The sequence below is a fragment of the Hippocampus guttulatus genome, chromosome 16 (assembly GCF_054856545.1).
Source record: "Hippocampus guttulatus isolate MCC_2025c chromosome 16, RoL_Hgut_1.0, whole genome shotgun sequence".
Taxonomy (NCBI): Eukaryota; Metazoa; Chordata; class Actinopteri; order Syngnathiformes; family Syngnathidae; genus Hippocampus; species Hippocampus guttulatus.
In genome coordinates, this window is record NC_141276.1 from 7,945,499 (window position 1) to 7,972,588 (window position 27,090).

The 27,090-nt window shown below is 45.6% G+C and overlaps 1 protein-coding gene across 3 annotated transcripts; it reads left to right on the forward strand.

Annotated features, from left to right (window-relative positions):
* On the forward strand, positions 1 to 26,929 carry pbx4 (pre-B-cell leukemia transcription factor 4). 3 transcript variants are annotated; one of them, XM_086133252.1, is made up of 10 exons: positions 1 to 964; positions 4,066 to 4,179; positions 6,160 to 6,233; positions 18,713 to 18,957; positions 20,109 to 20,299; positions 20,466 to 20,601; positions 21,457 to 21,613; positions 21,887 to 21,957; positions 23,404 to 23,490; positions 24,666 to 26,929. In XM_086133252.1, exons 1-10 carry the CDS (start codon positions 780 to 782, stop codon positions 24,753 to 24,755), a joined length of 1,350 nt encoding a protein of 449 aa, XP_085989378.1. In that variant the 5' UTR covers positions 1 to 779; the 3' UTR covers positions 24,756 to 26,929. The 3 variants fall into 3 exon arrangements, with proteins under 3 accessions (XP_085989378.1, XP_085989379.1, XP_085989380.1); XM_086133253.1 differs by lacking the exon at positions 4,066 to 4,179 and having other exon boundaries at positions 4 to 964; XM_086133254.1 differs by lacking the exon at positions 21,887 to 21,957 and having other exon boundaries at positions 8 to 964.
* Positions 26,930 to 27,090: the final 161 nt, after the last annotated feature.

Sequence of the window (27,090 nt, forward strand, 5' to 3'; positions counted from 1 at the left end):
CCTCCGAGGGTCCCGTCGCCAAAAAATGTTCCATGACCATATTCCACCTCCATGAAATTCGTAGGGTGGCAAGTTGTCGGGGAAGTGGACTTTTCGCCACCCGCTAGCAAGCAGTGTCGTGTGGGTTGCAAGTGAGTGTGGAAGAAGCCGAGCTCGCCCACAGCACCACCAGCGAGTACAGCACATCCCACATAGTCGCGCGACACTCAGCAACAACAATGGCCAAGCGTAGTCTGTGGCGGTAGGAGCTCTGTCTCGCTCTCTCGTCGGAGTCCTCCCTTCCCCGCTTTCACTCGATTTTTGGACTCGGCGGCGGCGAAAAATCCACCCGTAGAGACTGGCGCTGGTGTTTTATTTTTATTTTTTTTGTTTGATATCACTCATCCCACAATGTTCGAGGCGAGCCCACACGGACCGTGCGTGTGTGTCCCCGCTGCTGCTTCTTCTTCTCGGCCGCTGGGTTGCAGCTACTAACCTAGCTGCTTTTCACTCGGTGCTTAGCTAACGCTTTTAGCCCCCCCACACGCCCACCCCCGTCGTTTTTTTTTCAACAACACGCCAATGTTTTAGGGTATTTGCGTGAACCGCTTCATGACAACAACTGTTGCCAACTACCTACTATTCGTCAAAGAAGCGTGCGTGTATGTTTGTCGCGGAAACTAGTTTGCGGGCTAGCTAACAGGCTAGCTATTTGCGTGTGTGTGTGTGTGCGCGCGCGTGCGTGTGTGCGTGTATTCGCGTAAAGGAAGGAAAACGGCGAGTTTCCTTTTTAACAAAGTATGGATGACCAGACCAGGATGCTGACGGGTCTCACCGGACTTGGTGGACTACAGCCAGGCGACGTGGGCGACCCGGACTCTGTTCGGAAACAGCAGTCCCTCGGCCAGCCCCAACAAGACATCGGGGATATCCTACAGCAAATAATGGCCATCACCGACGAGAGCCTGGACGAAGCACAGGCCAGGTAAGAGCGGCCAAGAGCCATTTTCCATCGCGTTGCTACGCTGCTCTGGAGCTCGGACTTCGCAAACACGATTCTTTTAAAATAACAATTATTTGTAATAATCAACTTTATAATACATGATCTGCAACCACTTTGACGCTCGCGGTTTACGAGTGTTTATATAAAACTGGCAGTTCTTTGTTACATCAATTGTGCTCAGCTGCCTTTTGAGTTTGCAAACACATTTCGGGTGTCATAACCGGCGGACGTTGGCGGATTCTTTTGTTTTTAGTTGTGAAAGTTTGAGTTTTCACAGCGAGACAATGGTTGTTGCACTGCTAATTATCTCCCAACTACTTGGCTGCCACTTAAACTGCACTTGCATGGCTCATATAACTGCTTCATTACATCACAGCAGCAGTCATAGTTAACATTTTAGGACCTTTTATTAACCCTTGTATAAAACGATTTAAAAAAACAACAACATTCCTCCCACTTGGAGAGAGACATGTCAGGTACATATTGAGTTGTTGATGTAGTTTTTGTTCATATAAGGCAGTGAGTGCAGAATCCCCCCCCCCCTCCTCCGAAAGCTGCACCACGTTGCTGTTTATGCCTAATGAGATTTGTCTAATTGCATCCCAATGCGTCTGAATAGCGTTCTGCATCAATTGATAGTCGATGTCATTATCCGATGAAATGCAAATGAATGCAGGGATTACTCAATTGGCTCGCGCATCCAGTCAGAAGCTCCCAGTGATGACAGCAGCCATTCATTCATACGACTCCTCACTGAATGCTCATATCACAGAGGCATTCCGGTGTTTCCATTATTCCTCGCAAAGGTGGAAATATATGCGAGCAGCAAGCACTCATGCGCCATGTGGCCCAGGGAGCATAAGGTCAGCTTTTAGATAAAGCCCCGGTATCTCAACAATGGGAAGGCGTCCACTCGCAAGACCGTGGCCACAGTGTGATGTGTCATTAGCTAGTGATTTTCCACCCAACATTTGACCACCTGGTTCTCTTAATTAATTCACTCCCCTTTCACTCCCTCCCTCCCTGGTGTTCATCCTTTTCATTGTGTGCTGGGTGCAATCAATTCTCCTATAATGTGTACGCGAGTGCAGCTGTCCGCAAATCGAGTTTCTATTAATGAGGTGGTGTTGAGGGGGAGGGATGCTACTATATAGCCGAGCGTGCCCCCGTGATTGTTTGTTTTTGTTACCTTTTCTAACGTGCAAGTTTGTGTATACAATCTGGGCCTGTGCAGTTTATGTTGTTGTCACGCCCACAACCCCCCCCCCCCTTGTAAAATATGTTCACACCAGCGTGAATCGTCATCGACCAAATGATAGTGCTTTTCTCTTAAACAGGCACAAGTACAGTGTATGTAACAGGCTAAACAGGTTACAAATATACAGTACATGACTAAAGGTGTGGCTGCTTTTGGAGTACTATATGCGTCCCACTTCTAATAACGCCTATTGCTTTAATGTATGTCCACTTTGTGCCGTTCATGCACAAGAGGGGCACTTCTTTCTCACACACGCAGGCTCTAATGTGCAAACTATTTAATCAATAAAGGCAATTTCATTCCATTTGATAAAATATTCATCCATTGAACAGTGGGTGTTTGTTCTTAGCTGACAGACTGACTTGCCCGAGGTTGGAGACCCTTCATCTGCTTGCTAATTGGCCTTTTATTTATTTATTTATTTTAAAGTTCAGCTGGGGGAAAAAAAAAACAATCGCAACCAACCTGACAACTATGCACAACTTGCATTTACCTCCTATGTAGGGGTTATGTTGCAGAGTCTGCTTAAATGTGGCAACATAACTTTGCGACGCGATGGGAAAGTACTCATCAATGGGACAGATTATTTATTTTTTCTTGTCTGTGGGTTGTTACGGCTCTTCATTTACATAAAAAAAATCTGACACTGAAAAAGCAAACATAAAACCTTGATGTTGAAGTTTTGGAACGGGATAGCGCAGATGTTTCATTATAAACGATGGAACCTGTAGGGTGTCAAAACGGAGGGCATGCATGTTCAGTGTTCATGGAATGCGCAAATATGCCGCAGTCAAAACAGTCATTGCAATTGTGCTCGTGAGCTAATTTATTGTCACATTACTTATCAAAGTCTTGATTTTCACAGTGCACATAGCAGTGGTTGTCAAATTGCAGTACAAATTAAGCAAGCAAATCCATCCCTTTTTATCTTTCCACCATTTTGCCTTATACTGGCACTTGCTTTCGACTTCAAATGACATCAGAGTGCCCACGGGTGAGCTGTGACGTTCATGAGCGGAGCCAAGGCAAAATGGCAAATGGATAAAAAACGAGTGGATTTATCTGCTTAATTCATATTCCACAAACGCAACATTAATCAAAATGCCCTGTTTAGTCCCGTGGGGGCGCATAGAATATAATTCTGTGAAAAGTTTTATATTTATTTTGGCACAATTTTTAACTTTCAATGATTTTAATTGTATCATTATTCAAGTCAGTGTTTTATTTATATTTAGTTTGTTTATCCTATATAAGAACCACTGACGTAAAGTACATGCCAACAATGTTTATGACCAATAAGACGCAATGTTTGGGTCAGAATGGCCAACTCTTGCAGCAACATACATTTTTACAGGTTTAGATAACTTTATTATCAGTACATGAAACTCTAAAAGCAACAACAAAACAAACAAGACGATTTTAGTATATCTTTTTTGGGTCATTTTCCAGCTGTTTTTGAATAGCGTTTGGAAGAGAAAACGAAGGCACGGGATTGTGGAGCCCTGTCGCAGGTCGCTCGCTACAAATGGGTTTGGTCCTTTTCCAAAGGCCACACTGAAAACCGAATGGTCGTCATCGTCGTAATTCTTACTCCGGTCTCTGGTCAAGTTTGTGCCTCCCGCATCCACTCCTCAGTCATGATTTCCAAACAGAACATGTGACGAGGCTGACACGTGACCATGACACTCCTGTTGTGGAGGGTGTGTTGGGATGGGGAGCGGTCAGGGCAGCGCAAGAACTTTGGTGCCGTTTCACGCACACCCTGCCTGCCCTGCGCCCTCATCCTCTTCACCCACCCCACCCCCTCCTGTCGCCATATGTTTAGATGCTGGCCAGAAGATTCGCCGGCGCATTGGGGTGGATCAGACGACCCCACAGAGGGAGGGAGAGCAGGGGGGGGCACGGCAGGGGGTGGCCTGCCAGTCAACTTCCAGTACAGGTCAGTACAGGACCGCATGAGCACCTCCCTCTCCCCCTCCTGCTCATACCCTCCATTCTGATGGCAGCCCTCCCCCAACTCAAATCCAGCCGTGATACGTTTAATGCCACATCAAAAAAAACCCGCTACATCACTCTGTAGGGCTGCGATGATTAATCAAATAACTCAAATAAATCGATGACAAAAAAAAAATATGGAAGCAAGACGTCAGCTTGGAAATGCTCGCCACCGGCGGGGGGGGGCTAGCTTGGCGTGTTGGTGGCGAGCCAGGAGGAAGAGCACATTAAAGACAGAGAATGTCCAACGTTTGGAATCATTTCACACTAAAAGAAGATTAACTCATTCACTCCCAAAGACGTTTTTAAACATCTTTTCAGACTTGGTCCAGAATTGGCTGGTACTGATTAAGTGCAATGTTTACCAGAACAACACACCTATGACCGCCACCTGCAGTTTATTGCTATAAAGCTAATTTGATGTGGTCTACCATTGCTAGTTAAGATGTATTGTAATGCCCCCGCAAGCGGTGAAAATGGACACAGCCGGCGCACTTCCAATCGTCTTATTGAGCAAATGGTAAACAAACAGCACCCTGAGTCACCACCAGCCAACTGCAATTGCGACACCCACGTCACTCACCAGGCCAGGCCCTTTTCAAAGTTACGCACACTCAAAAGTCACAAAACGTGCGGATGGCGACCCCAAGTGGACAAAAAGCACCTGCATCTCGCCTGCACGTTATTGTGTTTAACTCATTCACTCCCAAAGACGTTTTTAAACGTCGTTTCAGACTTGGTCTAGAATCGGCTGGTACTGAATGAGTTAATAACGCAGTTAAATTTTTTTATCCGACGAATCGATGGGATGATTCACAGAATGTTGTTAAGGTTGCTTGTTGCTGGTATTAGAGAGTGGCTCTACCCAAGACAAATTCCTCGTGTGTTTTCAACATACGGGGTCAGTAAATATCATTCCGATGCTTCCAATTCTTGTAAATAAAATATATATTTGATAGTTGCAGCCCTATCACTCTGGATCACATTGAGGCAGCACTACAAGAAATAGAATTTAGGGCCGTCCACGCAGTCCCTGCTTGACTTACTCGGGGCGTTCACAACTGGAATTGTTGTTGTGGTCAGGTGTAGCCAAGTCATATTCATTTGTGGTTGTCTTTTAAATGTTATGTTTTGGTGGAAAATACCGTGTCATCTTTTTTCAGTCCATGCTCATCACATCCAAAGTTGTGTGCTGGCTTTTGTTTTGTTTCATCTGAACACCAAATGGGGGGTGGGGGGGGGGCGAAAGTTATTGCCTCTCCAACATGTTCATAATGCACCCGTTGTGATGTCATAATGGGCTCATGTTTGTTCTGTCACGGCCAGACAGTTGCCATTAATGTGAATGACACATCTCCCGCTACTTCAACAGTGATTGAATCTAATGAGATACACCGGGGTAGATTTAATGGATCCGACGCTCCAGTTGGAAGTCTTAATAATGTGGAATTAATTAGTTTTTTGGGTCTCATCAAAACTCGGCGCGAATTAACTCCCGATTCTGAATATTTGCCACGACTACTTTACAAGTCGGGCATGCAGACGACTCACGCCAACAGTTACAGAACACGCCAGCAACTCTGTAACTCATCAGCTATTAAAGCTCCCTGACTTGCCCAACACTGCTAATCACGGAAATGACATCATCCCCCCCCCCCCCCCCCCCCCACACATTGATGCATCAGATACATTTCTGATATCACACACAAAAGCAAATTCCCATTGAGAATGCTGTGAAGCAGCTCTGCTTGACACACTTTTGAAACACTTGCACGTACCTCGGGAGACTAGCGCACGTTTTAAGAAGAGGAAGACGTGGTACAAGTTGAGATGGGGGGCGTGGGGGTTCCTTTTTATTTTATTTTATTTTTTGTTACTCCTCGCTCTCTCCTCCACTTCTGATTCCCTCTTCTCTCTCATGCAGGAAGCATGCCCTCAACTGTCACCGAATGAAGCCAGCCCTGTTCAGTGTTCTGTGTGAGATCAAAGAGAAGACAGGTGAGTTTCGACTCTGCGCATTTTTTTTCCTTTTTATTCCGTCACTCCACAAAATTTGAAACCCCAGTTTGGAGGTGCACTGTCGCGCCTTCCTTCCAATAATGGCTTCACTGCATCCGAGCTACTTCCTTCCTGGCCTCGCCGAACTCGCAAATGATTGAGCGTCGATTGTATTTTGTTTGGTCTCTGCAGTGTCGATTCTCAGTAGGTTTAATAATAATAATAATAATAGATTTTATTTATAAGCGCCTTTCAAGACACCCAAGGACACTTTGGGTGAAATCATGTTCCCTGGGACACTAACAACTGTTCGTTACGTACTGCAATCACAACATCTACCATATCATCTTCAAATTAATTGCATGGAGGGAAAAAATAAGAAAACTACTCTTGTATAATCCGGACAGAATATTCACACAGCCGTTGACAGGAGGCAGATATGAAAAGACTCAGCGGGGGTTATTGCTTCATAGTTAGTCTCTTACGCCACCTCGACATGCTGTTCTCCGACGCACTCTTCGAACGTCCACACTCGCTGCAGTATCATGCAGTTATGCACCGGTAGTAAATTGCCTCCGCCTATCAATGCTTTACCCTCAGCCTAACCTAGCATGCGGTGCGACCGGACGAACGAAAAAATACGAAACCCTTTCTAATAACGTTGCCCGATCTCATCTAAACACGAGGTGATAGAAGGCTATGTTTGAAACACATGCGGTTATTTAGCCTTTGATCGCCGTCGCTCCGTTATTTTAAGGAAAAGCAGCTGGTTATCCCCATCTTGTTAGCTATTCCAGTCAGCTATCTGACACATTCGAGTGCGGTTCAAAGGACGAAGGCTTAGGATGGCTGGCAGATTGATGGTTATGGTAGTGTGAATGGGTGGGATTTTGAATCCCCCCCCCCCACCCCACCCTCGTATCCCCCTTCCTTGGTTTCTCTTTCCCCTGTGTACTTGCCTCTCACATGTGTATCTTCTGGAAAGAAAAGGAAAAAAAATCCTCTCTTGTTCAAATACAATTTGAAAATGCTGCACTGCTGCCTGCCGTGGGCCTCTGTCAATAATGTATTATTGCTCTCCAGTGATTGGAGAAACGTACAGGCTCGGCTTGAGTGACTGGGGCAGGGTATACCATCGTTTCCTAGGCAACCGCTGCTTTTATTTACCCTAATGCCATTCACTTTGATTTTCACATTTAGTCTCGCAGCCCACTAGAGAGAGAAGCTCTCTTCGTACTTCGTACTAGTAAGCCGAATGCAAGGGGGGGGGGGGGGGCACGGAGGTTAGTTCAAAGATAGCTCCATACTGGAGGTGAATATCCGAAGATGCAGAACTATTTGGCTTTGCCGGTTATCTGCTGGCCATCTGCCACGCAAGCGGCCTCCCCGCTGCACCGTTACCTGCTTTGGCATTTCTCTGCTCCCTCATAAGACCCCCTGCAGGCTCCATTATGTGCTGGCGGAATGGGAATTGACTCCTCTTCGGCACTGCTTTTGGAAGATCCAGTCAGTAACCCTCTTGTAGCTCCACACATTTTATGCAGTTCACCCCCCCCCCCCCCCCCCCACACACACACACTGAGGAGTGTGTATATGTCAGTGCATATACACACCCATTCTCTCTCCCCCTCCCTCTCTCTCTCTCTCTCTCTCTCGCTCGCTCGCTCCCTCTCACATACAGTACAAGCGCAGTGAAGGAGGATAAAAGCGAACTCGGTCTTTGGGTCTACTACTAATTCTGTGTTGTCCTCTCTGCCTCAGCCTCACTCCCTTTCTTGAAAGAGAAGACTCGCTTTGAACTCGGGGCTTTGATATGGAAATGTAATGGTGCTGTTGGGGGAGGAGGAGGGGGTGGTGGGGGGTGACGTGGGGGAGGGAGGGGGAGGTGAATTCCTCTGAGTGCTGCAGTTGGTTAGATTGTTTTCATTGTAAAGGAAATGTTCCTGCGCAAAATGCCAGTGCCCCCTTCTCGCTGCCTCACCCACCCGACCCACCAGATTCGACATCTGCATGAAATGTGATCCCGTTTAATAGTTCATTTCAAAAACACACTTTGAGGAAGAAAGTAAAAGACGGAACATGATCAGAGTGAGGAGTTTAGGGGCTTTGCTTCAACTCTTGTTCTCTTCTCCCTCGCTCTCATGGGTATTTACTGTAAAAATAGCTCGTGTGTAGTGCAATGGGACAGCGTCTACCAAAAATCTCCCACAAGCTACCGCGGTTACCCTCAGAAGTTTTTACATTTAGTTTAGGCATCGTTTTCGGCGTTATCCGTTTGCCTTTCATGTTCTCCCTTTTGCCGTGCACGTAAACAATGCGAGCTTGTCGCTGACTCTCGTCTGTCACAACCCCTCAAGTTCCTTTTATTTACGCGCGCGAACAATGCCAATTTATTTTCAGAGGTATTTTGAATAGGATTGGAATGGTTTTTACGAGGAATTGATGTGATACCGTCCGACGTTGTCCCTTGGAGACCACAAAGACAAGCGCACATTTGATATGTGGCAGCTCGCTCGGAAAGCTGTCCTCGTTTTACTTATACTTTATTCAACCGTTGTTTAGCTAGCTAAGGCAATTGAAAACAGATTCTCATTTGCAGTGCTGACCTTGGCAACAGGCAGCAAAACGAATGCCCCCCAACAAATTTAAATACATGGACGACAAACGATGGTGTGATACCGTTACTTAACATTTCATCATTGCACACGGTGAATAACAAGTTCCAAACAGGTGTGGTGATCATGTACAGTAGCCCCCTGTAAACTATGATATAACTATGAATTTTATTGGAATGAATGAGGTGATTTTAATATTGGCTGCAGAGAATTCCGGTCTTTTGGGCCATAGAATTGGAAGAATTGGATTGAAAAGTAACGCCGACTTTGGTCGCAAAGACTTTAACTCATTCACTCCCAAAGACGTTTTTAAACGTCTTTTCAGACTTGGTCCGGAATTGGCTGGTACTGAATGAGTTAATAAAAGTGCCCGGAACAGAGAGTGCGGGTGGCGGTACGTATGGTGACCAAAGGGCGAAGACGGGGCGGCTTCTTGCCAATGAGTGTTAAAACTAAAACGGTCTTTGTAGGAAATTGGCTGGCTCCATTTGAAATTTTTAATCTCAAGCATGAAGGCACACAGAAATGTGCGTACCTCCGTTACGCTGCCAGGTAGCGCCCGATACTTCTGACGCGGCGGTGATGTTCTGCAAACAATCTTTATCGAGCTAATATCGCCACACGCCTGCGACGACCCCGCTTTCAGATCGCAGTCGCAGATTATTCGCAGCACCCCTCCGTGGCACGCATCACAATACAGCAAGAGTTCAGGCCGCCAAATGGCCTCAATTACATGTTAATGGAATTGCAACATAGTTGAAGTTGTAAAAACACAAAACAGGCTGTTAATTAACCCGGTTGTTTATTCATGACCGCCGTAGTCATTAGTGGCTTGTTTTGACGAGTCTAACTTCTAAGGCGTTGACTCAAGTAAGTATAAATAAATAAATCAAGAAATAAACACTATGGTAGATATTTGTTGGCCCCCAAAAAACAAAAACAACAACCAAAGGTTAGCATGTAGTTTAAACATATTTTTAATTTTATTTTTGTTGTTTTTAGCCCCACCTGACTTAGACGTTGGTGCTATTAATTAAATTGAACTGCACACTCGAAGCTTTGTGCACCACGGGCCTCATTACAGCATCTTAATTATTACAAGTTTTAAAGAGCCCAATTTAGAAAAGCAATAACATTTTATTGTTGTTCCGAACCTATGGGCTGTCATTATTGTATTTTTATGAAGCTTTCTAGCAGCACTAACCCCCCCCCCCCCCCCCCCGATTCCACACATGGACAAATTCTCGGCTTTTGAAAGGATTTCCTGAAACCTCTCGATTTGTATTAATGCAATGCAGTGGAGCAGGATTATCTCATTGCTTTTTGAGGCATCTCACTTGTGATGCGTGGCGTCCTGTCACTCAGCCTGCCCCCCCCCCTTCTCTCTCGCCGAAGAGAGTGGAAAAAAGATTGTGTGTGGGGGGGTGCAGGAGTGATACAGGGAGATTGATGAGGCAGTAAGAGCAGGAGTAATTACTCGATGTCCATTTCCCAAGCCAGATTGGCAGACGGCTAATATCACACAGACCCCTGGCCCTGACAGACGCATCACCAACCCTTCCACCCCCCAAAACGCCACCCCCCCCAATTTCAACTGGTGAAGCAAGGCACCTCAACCTTCAGCCCAGGCCTAACGCTGTGTGGTCCGGCTGACTTTCCCCATGTGTCGTTATTCCTACAGGAACTGAGCTGGAGTTTTGGATGAAGACACCTCAGTGCAATATTTAGTTGCCCTTATATGATTTTTGTCCTGTTTCATCACGCCATTAAAAAAACTACATGACTGGCTTCTGCACACTCTGCAATTGACCCTTGCACATATAACCAATTTGCTGCAAGGGAAAAACTAAGACCCCCTGTGCGACCACAGTACGACAAATGTACATCCCACCCGCAATCTTTTTTTCCACAAACAACATGGCACCATTTTCAAGGAAGAAGCATGTTTCCTTAGCTGCTGTACATGCATTATAATCATAGAGAGAAAGGAATCATATGGGAATAAAAGCGAGAATGTGGATATTCAAGAGGCCGCTGGCTCCAATTCTTTGACTGAACTTGAGCATTTCCACAACAGAGACTCTCCACGCTGTACATATCGCTGGCATGGAACCAGAAAAGGTGTTTGTTCAGCTGATAACATTGCATCGGCAAAGAGCGTAAGATGATTTCAAATCTCAACAATAGTCAGTGATCTATTTAAAAAAAAAAAAACGGACCCACATGGCCACTGACCAATAGTGTTGATTGATGGAAAAACAGGGAATGAACCAAATTTGGACTCAAAGTATTAATCTGTTGTTTATTTGTGTACTCTAACGGTTTGGTACAGCCAGCGAGTTGGCTGCGGCCGCTTGGATGTTGCGTCCACGCAGACGTAATTTTTTGTTATGAAAACTCATGTGTTTCGGTGATACTCTCCACGCTTCGCTTTTTAATCTACAGTTTCTTATGATGCTATAAATATGTATTATTTAATTAAAAAAAAGAAAGAAAATAAATATATCCTATACAACACCTCTCACCAGCGATTCCGATATTTAAATTCACAGTCAAATAAGTGGCCAACGGCACGAACGAATGCGAGTTTGCCGGACCTCCCCCCACACTGCACAACAGTTCAGTCGGGTTCGGCGGGCCTCAAATTATTTAACCAATCTCAGGATAGAATCAATGTCAAGTTTGTCAACTGGAAGCACTTAATTAGCCCGTTCCATCCCCCTCACCTTACCGTGATATGTGATTAGCTACTCAAATAAATTTGTGTCCAGGTGCGTTACTTCTGAGTAAGTCTCAAGGCCAGGAAATCTTACGCGACTCTCCGTACTGACACACTCGGGCAACGTCGCCCTACGCAGGGAATTCCAACCTCTTCATCGCATCTGCTCTTATTCGCAGCATGTCCTGTTCCTCTCACACTGCTTTGAAAGGCTCGCTCCTTCAAAAGGTCTCTTGAGTCAAAAGACATGCGAACGCGTTGTCAACTGGATTGCAATACGTCGGGTGGCAGAAGGGGTGGGAGAATGTCAGATCCCAGCTCTTAATCCTGACTAATTAAGGATTAATTGTCATTGATGGGAGCCTTCCACTCCTCTTCTATTGTTCAGGTCGTTATCTCACACTGTTTTACACCGCGTCATAAATGCAGGGATTGGCAGTGATATAGTGGTTAGAGTCGGCGCTGTAAACCTACTTTGACACAAAGTTGACTTAGGTCTTCTGTTTAAAATAAATGGGGGGGGGGGGTCGATCACTTTAGCGCTCTGCTTGTTCACAGTTAACCAAACGAAGCAGGTTGATATTAACACCGATGTGTTAATTTTGTGGGGGTGTTTTTACACCTGCATTAATTCATTTAACGCCTTGGTGCCATTGTTTGTTTGTTTGTTTTTTTTCAACAATTCTGGGTCAAAGCCACTTAACTCATTCACTCCCAAAGACGTTTTTAAACGTCTTTTCAGACTTGGTCCAGAATTGGCTGGTACTGAACGAGTTCAAAACTACATTTGGTTTGGCTGAGATATGGTGTCTGTCTAAAAATATAACTAACGATATGCGCGCTAGTTTTCAAGCCATTTATTTTTCAACAGGTGAGCTTGCACTTAAATAACCTCTGGCAAAAAAAAAAAAAAAAACACGGGTGCACGGGTATTTTGACCAACCATAAACCCGATTAGCCCGGTGGCTTTTATTCCTCAGAGGTGCATCAACCAGTGTAGGCTAAACATGTCGCCTCAGCTCTGTGACACCATCTGACTGTGTCATAATGCTTGTTCACGTGTTATAAATGAGGAGCGCTCATCTGATCTATCGCTTAATTGCGGCATCATTTGCATAACAGTGCAAATTAACGACCTCTCAAATGAGCGTTCATTTTTCACAAAGTCTTTAGGAGCTCCTTAAGAGTCTGCGCTAATGAGCACAGGAGGCAGCTGGCCTGATGAGAGTCGACTGGGGGACGAGTTGAGCCGTGCCGTTGCCTCTTCGCTTTTTACGCCGCCGCCTTCTTCCTCATCCTCCTCTTCCTCTTGTGACATTTCACAAAGCCGTGCTTTTCATCTTTCCCCCCGCGCACAACGGCACCGGGCTTGATATTACACCGGAGACCAACTCTTGTGATCCTCATTCCTTTAGTGTTGATTAATCACATTTTGAAGCAACAGAAGCAAAATGGAGTGCGTTACTGAAGCCGCAACCGGAAGATGCGCCGTGGATTTCAGTCTCAACTCGTGTGCCGTCTACACAAGAGCGTCAGCGATGGGGAATTGATGTAGATCGAGGCAGACCACCGCAATGCAACACCGCGCAGACAATGTAGCTAAAAAATCTGCGCACCCATCTTCAAATGAGACCAAAAGAAACCCTTTCAAAACTTAGTCCAATATCAATGTGACATATAACCTTCACAACACATCTGAATTCAAAAATATATATTTTCAAGAGGGCACGTAAAAAGAATAAACAAATTAGGTGATTGCACAAGTGTGCACACCCTTTTATAGAAGTGTGGCTGGGTTTGTAATTAACCGATTACATTCAAGCTCAAGCTAAAATTGGAGTCGGCGCACACCCACGACCATTTAAAGTGCGTCTGCTTAACCCCGAACCCCAAATAAATTTCAGCTCTTCTATCAAGTATGCCTTCTGGTTTAGAGCTAACACAGATTGCTGTTTGGAACTGTTCATAATTCCTTCAGCCGTTCATACTGATGCGTTATTGTAGGATGATGATGAGCAATGTTGTATTTGTGCCAAAGATAACCGTTTGAATGATGGCCCAAAATTTCAACCTTGGTTTCATCGGACCTTAGCCCCCCCCCCCCCCCCCCCCCCCCCCACACACACACATTTGGGAGCTTGGTAACTGGGTCATAAGACAAGGTGGAAGGAATTATGAACTGTTCAAATTATTTGGGGACGATCTGAGAGGTGTGTACCGACTGATTTCAGATGAGTTTGATTGTGATTGGTTATCTCTGAACACAGCCACGTCCCGGTTATGAGGGTGTGTGCACTTGTGCAACCACATTATTTCAGTTGTTTATTGATACCTACCACCTCCAGAGATTTTTAAAACTTCTATTGAGCTGGTCACATGTCACATTATCGGCGGTAGTTTGGGAACGCAGAACATTCAGGAAATGTTTAAATGTTAGAATTAATTAATTGGTTTCATTCATTGTAGAAATCTCGGCAAATGTGTAGTCCTCTGACAGATTCTGTTTGAAAAATCTATATACATATTTTTTTAGTTTGGTTGCTTTGTAAAGCAGGCGCTGTGCTTATTGGGTGGATTAACGTCTTAAAATTAGATGGGGTTTTTTTCTGATGACAATAAAAGTAACTACTTCAGCCCTTACCATGCCGGCACTTCAAATAATTTGATGTCCTCTGACATCACATTTTCTATCATTTAATCGCAGAAACAGACATCATGAAGTTTTTATGGGGAAAATTCAGCAAATTAAATTTAAAGTGCTGTGTTTGTGATGACGATTTTTTTTTGTTTCTTTTATGGAGCCTAGCATTAAATTTTAATGACTACTAACTCTGTTTTCCGAGAAATTAATTTGTCATTTATGGACTCTGATGGCCTATCACCTAAGTTGCATGTTAGAATATAAACATTGTGATTTTTATTTACATTGCGCTCTTTGGTAGTTAATATTAAAATTGTATTCGACTCTCGCATTGTTTTGATCACATAAAATATGCATATTAATGATTGAGACGTAGCAAAGCCTCCCATTACCTGACAGCACTAATTGATCTATCCCTCATTAGTGTTAAGTGTGTGTGTGTTTGTGCTCGAGTGAGACAGTGTGTATGGCCGTTCAAAAAAAAAAAAAAAGAGGGGGCGGGGGCTCCGTGTCGTCATTGCTTTAGCGTCCAAATCTATCCCTTTTAGTTAATTAAGTGCTGATTAATGATGTGCTGGGGCTGAAGTGTCGCCCAAAGTGCGACTTGTCCAATTCCACACCGTAATCAGACCACGTTGTGTTTAATATCTGTATGTACAGGTATTTAAGTGTGTGCGTGTGCGTGTGCGTGTGCGTGTGCGTGTGCGTGTGCGTGTGCGTGTGCGTGTGCGTGTGCGTGTGTGTGTGTGTGTGTGTGTGTGTGTGTGTGTGTGTGTGTGTGTGTGTGTGTGTGTGTGTGTGTGTGTGTGTAAAATTGTAGCGTCGTGGAGGGCTGCGTGCAACAGGACTCTGGTGAGCTCCCCAAACAGATGCTGATTAGTGTGAGCTGCTTAAAGTAGCAATGAACATATGGATTGTGCTCATTAAGTTGACTGTACTCCTCCCCAAAAACACCTTATTTAATAAAAAAAAAAGGGGGGGTATGTAACATTGCTTTAATTAATGTTAACATTTACAGCATTTTCATTTACTTGGAGTCCTTTAAGATGATGTCTCATTTATAATACGGCCTCTTTAGTGTTGATGTCTAAGTCCTCGTCTCCAATGACCCTCTTTTTTTTTTTTACTTCCTTTCTACTAGCATGACAATAACCTGATTTAAAAAAATACACTATTATGAACAGCATATTTCTATAAGTAGCGCTTGTAACAGCCGGGTCTCCCATTTTCCTTGTAAGGTAAATTTGCACCCTCTTTTACTGTACACTTTTTTTTTTTTATGATTGTGGAAAGATCTCCGTGTCCCAGTTCTTTTTATCTGTGTAATGAAAGGATAACTGATGTATTCACACTCCCATCTTTTCTCCCTCTCTCTGGCATGCCTCGACTCTGGATTCTTTATATATATATTTTTTTGTAACCCCTCGGTGTCTCTTCCCCGTTTTGCGCAAACACACACACAGACGCACATCTTCTCCTGCGACTCCTTTTTGCAATTCTCCTTGGTTCTCCTTCCACCCTCCCCTCTCTCCTCACCTTTTTTTTCCCTCCCCTCCTCTTCCTCCCCTTCCCCTATCCTTCTCTCCCGCTCCCTTGCTCTCTCCCAGTGAAAGGCTGAGAATACCCAAGGGAGCTGATGCAATTAAAATGCTAATCCTGTCTGTCTACAGAGAGAGGGCGAGGGGGGGGGGGCTGACAGCATGAGGGATTGCGGCTCACATGGAGAACTCGACTGAAATGGAGAACAGAGGGGGGGGGGGGCGGTGGGGGTGCGCTGAAAGGGAGAAGGGGGGAGGGGATGTGTGTTGGTGGTGGGGAGACGGGAGTGAAAAAGGGGATGCTAGCGAGGGGAAAGACAGACAAGGATAAAGCTTGTGCTGTGAGCTGAGCAATGATATACTGACTGAGTTGAAGTCTTATCTGCGCCTCGGTGTGGACGGCATTACGGTTAATGTACATCACGCCACAGTATTGCTTCGGTTCTTCACCCCTTTACTTACAGCCAAGCTCCAAACGCCAACCCCCGATGTTGTGTCTGCACAGCTCAGCGGCTCGCGCGCTGGCTGGCTGGCTGGCAAAAGCCGGCGCCGAAATGAGAAAGATTATGTATGCAGCGAAAGCCCAGCTGGATACCCTGAATATTTCATAGTATATGCTGCTCGCTCCATCTCTCGGTGCCACCGCGAGGGTGGGAACATGTGCAAAGTACTGTCGGCTCTTCTCTCGGTCTTATCGGAGTAAGACGGAATTTAAGTAAGCGCCGCTTGTCATTAACTCAAACCGTCATGCCTGCGCTCTCAAGAGCCGGTTGAGCAAAACAGACCCCCCCCCCCCTCCCGCCCTCCCATTTGATGTCGTTTTTCACAGCATTTGAAAATGCAAGTCAAGCAACAACAAAACAAGCCAAAATGATGGAATCTCTTTTCTTGGAAATAAATGTCCCTTATTTCCACGGCCGTATGTACAATCCAAACTCACCCCAGCTTCTGCTGTAATAACCACTCGACCACTAGACTGTGCTTGAGTGCGATTGTGGGTAATCACGGCTTAATTGGAGTAATTAGGGAAATGCAGGGGGCATTAGGCTACAGCTGGGGGGGGGGCATAATGAGGGTGGGAGGGGGGCAAAGTGGTGAGAAGCTTTCGGTGTTCTACAGTTGCCCTCTACTGTACATCAGCTCTCTTTCTCCCTGAATGGGCAGTTAAAAAAAAAAAACAACCCCGCTGACACCCGTGATGGACATTCAACGCAGCCTGCGGCATTATGGCCTAATTTTTTTTGTCTGCGCACACAACTCGCCTCAAACAAAAAGGTGTCCATTTAAGCAGCAAGAATAGGTGCCCAAATGTTCCTTTTTTGGGTGTTGAATTAGCTTCACGTTTTCGGACTAAGTAGCGGAGAGCCTGCTGGTGAATGACTTGCGAGGGAGGAAAAAGTGGAGGGAAAATGATGGGCGAATCAGGGTCATTAGTTCAGGCGGCAGGGTCTGCTGCATTCCTGAGTCCTAAGATGGGGGAGCAGCAGAGCAGGAATGTGCCTTGGAAGGAGAAGAGACCTAAGCAGAGGCAAAGAAACAGGCAAGAAGGAACAAGAAAAAAAAGGAGGGGGGGTGGAGGCAGGGGAGGGAGGGAAGTTGGACGCTTTGCTACAAATGGTGGAACACTCATTTATCAAATGAAGGTTGGAGGGGGAAAAAACAACTCATCTGCTCGGTTTGTGGCATCTGGAATGTTTGAGGGAACTTTTCTTCTTTTGCACTTCACCACATGCGTTTTGTAGCTACTAACCTGTTGTTTGTTTTTTTTTTTGGTTTTTTTTTTTTGGGGGGGGATCGCTCTCCATGGCGAAACGTCCACACAGTGACTCACTGTTGTACAAAAGTCACACGAAGCAGAGACGCTTCCACCGATTGAGCCCGTGAACTCCCGTCACCTTTGACTAAACTAGCATAACCCGCGAGGACCGACCCAGTTTCCTGCGGGATTAATTCTGTCATCCATATTGTTGGCGTATGTTTAAAGCAAACATCCTGGAGTTAGTCTCCTGTTTACCAAATTGTCACATGGGGACTTCTGGCTTCATTTTTAGACAAGTCCATTGAAATTTTGTGAAACTGTCAAGCACTTGAAAAAAAATAGGAGTGTGCTTGATAAAGGTGAGGTCACTCCTAATATCATTGGGAGTTTCGTTTCACTCATTCACTCCCAAAGACGTTTTTAAACGTCTTTTCAGACTTGGTCTAGAATTGGCTGGTACTGAATGAGTTAATGACGGGACTTGCCTTAATTTCATAAAATAGTTCATTTTTTCCGCGACACATTATTAACCTGTAAGAGGCAATGTTGCCATGTTAATGCAACAGTCTTCACTTGCGGAGGCGCACTCTCTGTCTCCAAGAAGTGGACTCCTTCTCTTTACCTTTCCTGGAAAAGTGTGAAAAGAAAATGGAGTGAAACGTGTGAGGCGGCGACGTCAAAGAGAGTCGTCTGCGGCAGAAAGTTTCCACCAACGGTGTGTGTTATCTGGAGGTTTGTGTATGTGTGAAAGAGAGAGATGAGAGCGGGGCTGCGGGCTGACAGAGGTCCTGGTATAATACAGTGGTGGAGAGCAACGACTGATAACTATACTTATGGCCACTGGGGCTCATAGTGACAGCACATGCACTCCCATTACTGGTCCCATGCCTCATGCCCTTATCTCTGGCAGCCTGCCACCGAGGGACCACACTGCCCTCTGCTGTGCAACCCGAGCACAAGTTGGGGTTCAGTGGCAATTCGCTCGGCGACCACTAGAGGCGGGCGGAAGAACCCGGCAGGGTTTGACAGAGCTTGACCTCTCTGAATTTCAGGAGAGGTGGGTTTCTTTCCGACGCGCTCGTGGGAAGGAATAGCCGAGCTCAATGTTTGAGGCGGAATGTAAAACTTTTGAAGCGGCTCAACCGGCACCCGTAACTAAAATGTCCTCGGCTAACAACATTTCACCCCTTTCTATTTTTCTGTCCAGTTTTGAGTATACGAGGCGTGCAGGAGGAAGACCCCCCAGATCCGCAGATCATGCGTCTGGACAACATGCTACTGGCAGAAGGCGTGTCCGGGCCAGAGAAAGGCGGCGGGTCCGCCGCCGCGGCGGCCGCGGCGGCTGCGGCGGGCGGCTCGCCCACGGACAGCAGCATCGAACACTCTGACTACAGAGCCAAACTCGCCCAGATTCGCCAGATATACCACTCGGAGCTGGAGAAGTATGAACAGGTGTGATGCACGGGCTACTTGGAGATCATTTGAAAACCTCTCGGTCACGTTTAAGTCGCGTTTGCACCGAGCGGTGCCGCAATGTGTCGAGCGCCACCTTTCAGGGGCCCGACTGATGTGGTTGCGACCCAAAAATGGACAGTGGACGTCAAATAAGTTGGAGCCCATTCCAAACAGTATTACATTATTGTTAAATGAAGATGTATTGTGTGGAATTAGCCAAACACACAAGCATTCTTCCCAAGGCGATTTTTTTTCTTTTTTTCCGAAAATAAGAAACAACAGCAAATTCAACAAACGAGTCAAGAACAGTTACCTTGATTCTGCCTGTGTGGATTTCAGTGACCCGGATGACTGAGCATGCACACAGATGAATTCAAGTTCAAATTCAAGTTCAAGTCAACTTTATTGTCAAATGTGCTACATGTGCAAGATACAGCACAGATGAAATTTCATTCCTCTTAACCACAGGAGAGAGAGGAGCCACTGCGGGTGCCACCCTCAAAAGAACAGTTAACATAAAATGACAAAATAATACAACACAAGACACAAGACACAAAATATTTTTAGCAAGCACATTGGTATATTCTTTTTAATATATATTTTCTTAGAAGGTAAACATGACTCTAGACGGTTTTTGATGCTCGGCTAACATGTTAGAAAAGTCAGGATTTAACATGCAGAGTGATTCTATTCCATTTTATTTCAATGGTTAGAAGGAATTCCATCTCAGCTAAGTGATCCCGAAAACCGTTTTAGTTTAATTATTATGTTTTTTTAAACGACCTTTTTATATAATTGTCACATCCCAAAAAGGGCAATATGCTGTCGTCGTATTTGGCAAGCCCGCTTCACAGGTGAGCGGTCCTGGTTTTGCGTCGCAGCTCAAGTGTGCGGAATTTGCAAGCCCTTCCAACGCTTGTGCTCCCAATTTTTTTGAGTTACACGTCGTCTGTGAAAACTCCTCGTCATACTTCCTCATGACAAGCAGATTATCCGGTCAGAAAGAGTTAGCGAGCCGAGACGCTCTCTTCATATCAACCGACTCTTTCGTAGCACCTGACAGCTTCTCTCCTTTGTCTTTTTTTTTTTTTTTTTTTTATCACGAGAAGCTTTCAAGACTCGTCTTCTCTCGCTCTCTCCCTCCGCAGGCATGCAGCGAGTTCACCAACCATGTAATGAACCTGCTGAGAGAGCAGTCTCGAACACGGCCCATCTCGCCCAAGGAGATCGAGCGCATGGTGGCCATCATCCACCGCAAGTTCAGCTCCATCCAGATGCAGCTCAAGCAGAGCACCTGCGAGGCCGTCATGATCCTGCGCTCGCGCTTCCTTGACGCCAGGTCTGTGCGCGGGCGTTCGAAACGTGGCCCCCCGTGTCTTATTTGTGCGTGTCCGTCTGTCTGATTTGCCGGTCATACTCTCCAAGAACAAAAAAGTGGAGAATCCTTTTGCACGACGGCGCACATTCTGAGCATGTTGCCGATTGTTTCCTCTGTCCCGCATCAGACGCAAGAGGCGCAACTTCAACAAGCAAGCGACAGAGGTGCTCAACGAGTATTTCTACTCCCACTTGTCTAATCCTTACCCAAGTGAGGAGGCGAAGGAGGAGCTGGCCAAAAAGTGCGGGATCACAGTGTCTCAGGTAACAAAATTCTCACCCGTGTGTAATTTTTAAATTTTTAGTCCAGTCAAGATCCCAATATTTGGCCGAATAACATTCTAATTAGCGATTAATCAGCCTGTTAATTTGAGAAAATAAAAATGCCACTCATAAAATAACTTCTTTTTTGGAGGGGCCCTCAACGCATACAACTATAGACTGTTTTATATTATTTGCGCTTTTTTTGTGGGAAAATGCTTGAATTTCATCAAATTTTGTCTTGCATTGTAAATTGTTAATGTTGGCAAAATATAAAAATAAAAATCTGCAATATTTTTCAGATTATTTGCAATGTAGACCAAAGTTATTTTAGCTAATGAAAAAAACAAAAAATCCCCCCAACCCCCCCCCCCCCCCCAAAAAAAAACTGAACTTCAAACTTGGATGCAGAGCTGGATGAGGGATTTTCTCCTCATTAATTTTTTTTTTTTTAAACATTGGGGAAAAAATAAAAATCTGCAATATTTTTCAGATTATTTGCAATGTAGACCAAAATTATTATAGCTAATGAAAAAAACAGAAAATCCCCCCTCACCCCCCAAAAAAACAAACAAAAAAAACCCTGAGCTTCAAACTCAGATGCAGAGCGCTGGATGAGGGATTTTCTTCTCATTAAAAAAAAAAAAAAACTTGCACATTTTAACACCACCCCCCCCCCCCCCCCACCCCCACATTGGAACCATAAAAGATTTTTTGGGTTGTGTGTGCCTATATGCATGTGCCTTCAAGATGACGGGGTTTGGTTGGGTGACATTCGTGCGTCTGTGCCTCGTGGATTTCAAGCCTGCTTTTGTGTGGTTTGTCAGCTTAACACTCCGTCGCGCGTCCGTTCCGCAGGTCTCTAATTGGTTCGGCAACAAGAGAATACGTTACAAGAAGAACATCGGCAAGTTCCAGGAGGAAGCCAACCTCTACGCAGTCAAGACAGCAGTGGACGCCGCCAACGTGTCGGCGCAAGCCAGCCAGGCCAACTCACCGGCGACACCCAACTCAGGTAAGACACGTGACGTGGCGACGACGCGTCACTCCGGACGGCCTCCGGATCCGCTACGCCGTCACTCTGTTCGGGTTAGCGGTAGCTACTGACTTTTCTGCCACCTGGAAATAGTTTGTCACCTCTTCCTCACAAACATTTATCTCCGCCTCCGCTTCGAAAGCATCCCAAAATGCTGCGCGCTACTTTTTGACTGACGAAACCCGCACGCCGTGACGTGTCTTCATGTGTTGCCTGTGGGGTCATCGGGGTGCTGCGGTTTGTCTCACGCAGGCGACGGCTACGTTGGGCTGCGATTGCTCAACGGGGAGGGCATCGGCATGGCACCCTCTCTGCAGCCGCAGGTACGCACCGAGGACGGCTGCGCCCGCCGACCCTCGCTGCCAGGCTCCCGGCGGTAGCTTTCCTTTAGCGTAGCTTCCTTTTGGATCCCGACCCCTCTTCCCCTCCCGGTCCCTTCTCGCCCCAAGCAAGTCCTCGGCAAGGCGCACTGGGGAATTGTAGAATCATTGCAGTGTCCAATCCTTTAGTTGTGTGAGCGTGTCCTCCTCCTCCTCGGCGCCGAGCAATTGTCAGCTTTCACCCTCGGGTGCAGATCGACGATACACACTTCCCGCCTCCATTGATCCCCGCCACGCTCCTACAAACATTCCCCCCGCCACCCCCTCTGCTTGTTATGTCCAGATGCACTTGAACAGAAAAAGTATGCAAGCATAAAATACTGTCTCATCGGATCGTCATCGAAGTCACAACAATAGACGGATGCGCACTAATGCCATGCAAATAATTGTTTTGCGGCGTGTAGTGGATAAATGTCAGAAATATTTATTTTAAAATTGTTCCAGCTAAAATTACTGTTTTAGCAAAATACAAAGAAATAAATACATCGCAGACACAACATGTGGAGATGAGACGCAGCCTGGCAAGACATTTGCTCGGACCTGGCAAAAGGAAGAGTCCAACCTAGTGCACACAAAAGAAATTCCATCGGGATTTTCATCCTAATTGAGGTGTTGACATGGAGCCGTTTCATTGGTGATTCGGTTTTATTCCAATCGGAACGCAAGGCTCCATGTGAACTTGGCGACAGAGAGCCCAAAGCAGATGCATGAAAGAGCCGCGTGCGGCTCCCGAGCTGCTGGTTGCAGACCACTGAAATACGTGCTTCCCCAAGTTTTTTTTTGCAGTCATTTCATCTCTAGACAAAACAAAAATAAAAATTCTACAAAACATGGACATGCTACCAATGTAGCTTCTGCAATTTAGCGGCGATGCATGTATTTGTTCTGCCTGTCACTACACGTCACTGGCACGCATAGATGAGCGCAGGTACATTTGTTGCTCATAAAATTCTGACTAATTACCTGCAATTTCTGATTTTTTTCATCTGTTATGACTTCGATGACGCTCCGCTTTCATTTGATGACCCAATTTATGCAGGAATCCAGAGAAACGATTCTAATACTTTTCCCCCTGCAAGTGTCCATTCGCCAGCGCAAACAGAGCACAACCTGTCCCAGTGAGCTTTTTGGTTCCGTGCCGTCTCGCTGGCTCCATTCTTTTGGCATCTTTCCTTTTCCTCCGGGGAAAGGAAACGCAACGGTGCGTGTCACGTTAGCTGTGATTAGAATGAACCGGAACATTCCGTGGTCAACAAGACAGGCAGCGATGACTACACGATTGCGGAGACTCACTCGACGATGTTGTCGTCTGGTTGCGACGTTTGAAAGTAACGACTTTGTTGAGTTGCTGTGATTGACTGCTGGGTGTGTGTGTGTGTGTGTTAACAGGTGGATACCCTGCACCGTGCTACACACCTGACGGGCGGCTATGAGGAGCTGTCAGGTAGTGGCCTCTACACCCCTCATCGCCTGGATGTGAGTAAATCTTTCGAATACATCATCACTGCCGGTTGCCCTCCTTTTTCAGTTCATATCAAGGAGCCACACTTTTTTTTTTTTCCCCCTTCCACCATTTGAAGCAGTGCCCAGCAGTTTGGAAAACAATGATCAACATTCTGCCAGTTTTCCGACGGATGTTACAGACCCAGGCGCCGAGTCATTAAATCTCGTATCCAGCGTGGCGAAACCGAATCAATCTCCCAGCCGCACGAGCTTAGCCATGACATCACGTTTTATGTTTTAGGCGCCGTCGTGTTACGTGCCAAGGCGCATACGTATGTCGTTAGGCATGGCTGGATGGCTAACATCGATCGGCGTACGTTTGCGGGATGACGGGACGCGCATCGGACAAACGCATGAAATCAAATTAAAACCGGCGGAGAAAACGAGTACCTGTTGCCTGCGGTATTTTTTTGTCTTTTCGAAAAGCGTCTCTCTGCGAGGCGGGCCAACTTCCATCTTGTAAAAGTGTTTCATTGACCTTCTTTTTCCACACACTTTACTGACAAACAGACAGTTGTTCTCAAAGTGTCGATGGCAGGGGAATTTCCACAAAATTTGATATGACTATTCATCGTTCTCCGTTGTTTTGCGTGACTCGGGAGCGATGATGTTTCTAGTGAAGAAACCATCCAAGTATTTGGGCTTCCTTCTATTCGGGGTCCTCGCAGAAGCGGGGCAAGCTTACCGGTACTCTGCCGCTGGCCCTCCATCAGCATTATGTACACGTTGCGTCATTTAATTGAAAAGCCTTTTTTTTTTTAAATAATTTTATTTGGCGAGCATTTTTGTGTTAATACTGTAACCAATCGTTATGCATAACAGGCCACGAAGAAAATTGGGGGCTTATTTGCATAGCGGACAAATGGGCCGGCCCTTTGCCGGAATTGGCAATTATAGAAAATATACATTACGCCAATCCCCATTTCAACTCGTCATCGGTTGGCGGATGGTTTCAATGTCATTGTCTTTGTCTCATATTGTAGTGTGTGTTGTATTTGTGGGGTCTTTTTTTTTTTTTTTTAACCCTTTCACGCACACTGTAACATCATAACATGAGCTCATATCGGCCAATTTATCGGCTGGCTCCTTCTCGCAAATCAAGACAGCGCCATACTTGAACCCCATTTTTTTTGTTGTTGTTGTTCCAGGCTAACAGCTGGCAGGACCCCACCAACCCCCCCTCTGTCACCTCCCCTCCCGGAGCTCCCAGCAGCGTCCACTCAGACACCTCCAACTGATCCGGGTGGCTTCCGCCTTCGGCCATTTCCACTTTTAGGGTTGCGGGGGGGGGGGGGGGGGGCGGAGGGGCTGGGGCGGCGCCTTCTCTCACTCACCCCCATCTTGGACTCAACGGGATCATGTCATGAACACAACACACTGTGCTGGAACACAGGACAGCAGCGCAACTCTGGACTTTCCTACCACACCCGTGTCATAATGTTCACACATACATGTGTATATGCTCATTATCTTCCCCCCCCCCACACACACACACACACACACACACACACACACACACACACACACACACACACACGCTCGCGCTCTTCACCTGCGGCTTCGTTCAATTGGTCGCCCTCCCCAGCAGGCTCTTACCAAAGCGTCGCCGCCCGGCTCGTCATCGGCATCACCGCGTTGCACTGTTAGCATCCTTGTTATGAGCGTGGATAGCCGTGGGTAACCGGTTCGCAGACCAAGAAGAAGAGTGGATGGAACTAATCGCCCCTTTTTTTTTTCTTTTTTTTTTGGTCATTAGGTTTGCCTCCTTTTTTTTCTGTCTGATTGTAGACCATTTTGTGTGCGCGTGGTTTTGTTTTTTGGGTAAGAATGCACCAGCCGCCACCAAAAATCCCCACACGCTGCCAATAGCTCATCGGAGAGAGCGAGGGAGGGAAGAGGCTGGTGATGGCGAGGGCGTCCATCCGGAATCTCGCAACTCTCGTCTTCCATGCATGTTAGGGCTCGTTTTAGCCGCATGTTCTCATCTTCATTCAGCCCCGCCCACTCTCACTTTTTACCTTGGTTTTTAATTAAGAAAAACGAAGAGAAAGAATTAAAAGGGTAGAACTATTACAGTCAGACCAAAAAAACAAAAAACAAAAACGAGATGAGCGTTATGTGGCGCTGGGATAGTTGTGTGCGTCGTCATTGCGATATGCACAAAGACCACCTGTTGTACCAAAACCAAAAATACCCCTGTCAGTAATCATGATATGATGATGCCACCGTTGAAATCTGTCTTGTTTTTTTTGTTTCTTTGTAGGGGAAGGGGGGCAATTTTATTTTCAATCTTTACAAAAATGAACTTCCTATGTTGTTGTTTTTTCCTCTTCCGGCCAATCAGATGAGAGCTCCACTGTCTCTCTCGACATTGTTACCAAAAAAATAAATAAAATAAAGCCACTTTTTAGCCATTTTTTTAAAAACACAAGTTTTAATGGTAAATTTAGAATCGTCTTGTTCTGAAGACAGAAATGTCCTAAAAGAGAAAACAAAAACACCATAAATGTCCAGTGTAATATCCCGACATGTAATTACTTTTGTTACTTTCTAATACACTAAAATGTCATCAAGCCTCCCTCCCTCCCCGCTGCCTGCCCCGGCCCCCTTCCCTCTCTTTTTTCTACCTGTGTAATGGATGTCACTGTACAGTTTGTGTAATATTTCACTGTTGCTTTTATAATCTCCGCTCGGTTTCAGATGCAAATTTTTATTTGGCCTTTGTACACCCCTCCCCCCCCCCCCCCACACATACACACAAATCTCCACCACAAGCCCCCCCTCACACACACACGATTTACTATATAACTCTGTATCAACTTTATTTTTTATTATGATTGTTATTCTTTAGGCTTTTTGTTACATGACGTACATGATGGAAATGTGGGGTTGACTGCTCGGGACGTTTGCTGCTGTGGAAAATGATGGTTCCCATGAAGCTTCCATGAAAGTGATGGGGGGGGAGCCTCCACAGTATCAAATGCCCCCTCCTCTCCAAAAAGCCCTTTTGATTATTATCCTTTTTTTATGTTCTCTTAGTATATTTGTATCGCCGCTCTTTCCCTTGTATTTACCCCTCTCTCTACCTCTGTCTTTCCATCTTTGTTGTATATATATAACCCCCCCAATGCCTCCAAACCCACCGCTGTTTTCAGACCCACACGTCTGTCTGAACTCCTTTTATACCTCAACTTTAGAATTGTTCTAGAAAGAAAGAGTTAAAAACAAAGGAAGAATGACAAATTGTAGTGTTCTTATTAGAAACTTAATAAAAAAAATAGTGTGATTTTTCCCCCCCTCTCTTTTCTTCTTCAGTATTTGATTTCAAATTTTAGGAGTGTTTCATTTTACAAGTTGTCACAAACTGCTCTTGTGATAGTCAAATGTAATAAAAAGGAGAGATTGCACCATCTTCTGAATCATGTCAGTCTTATGACACGAAACGTCTTCTGCTTTATGGATGAAGAAAAAAAAAAGTCAAACACCTTCAAAAATGAAACTGGTCAACAGCAAATTGACAGATCCTTTATGCGGCCATAAATATATTTTTGACGCTGATTTAAAAATGTCGAT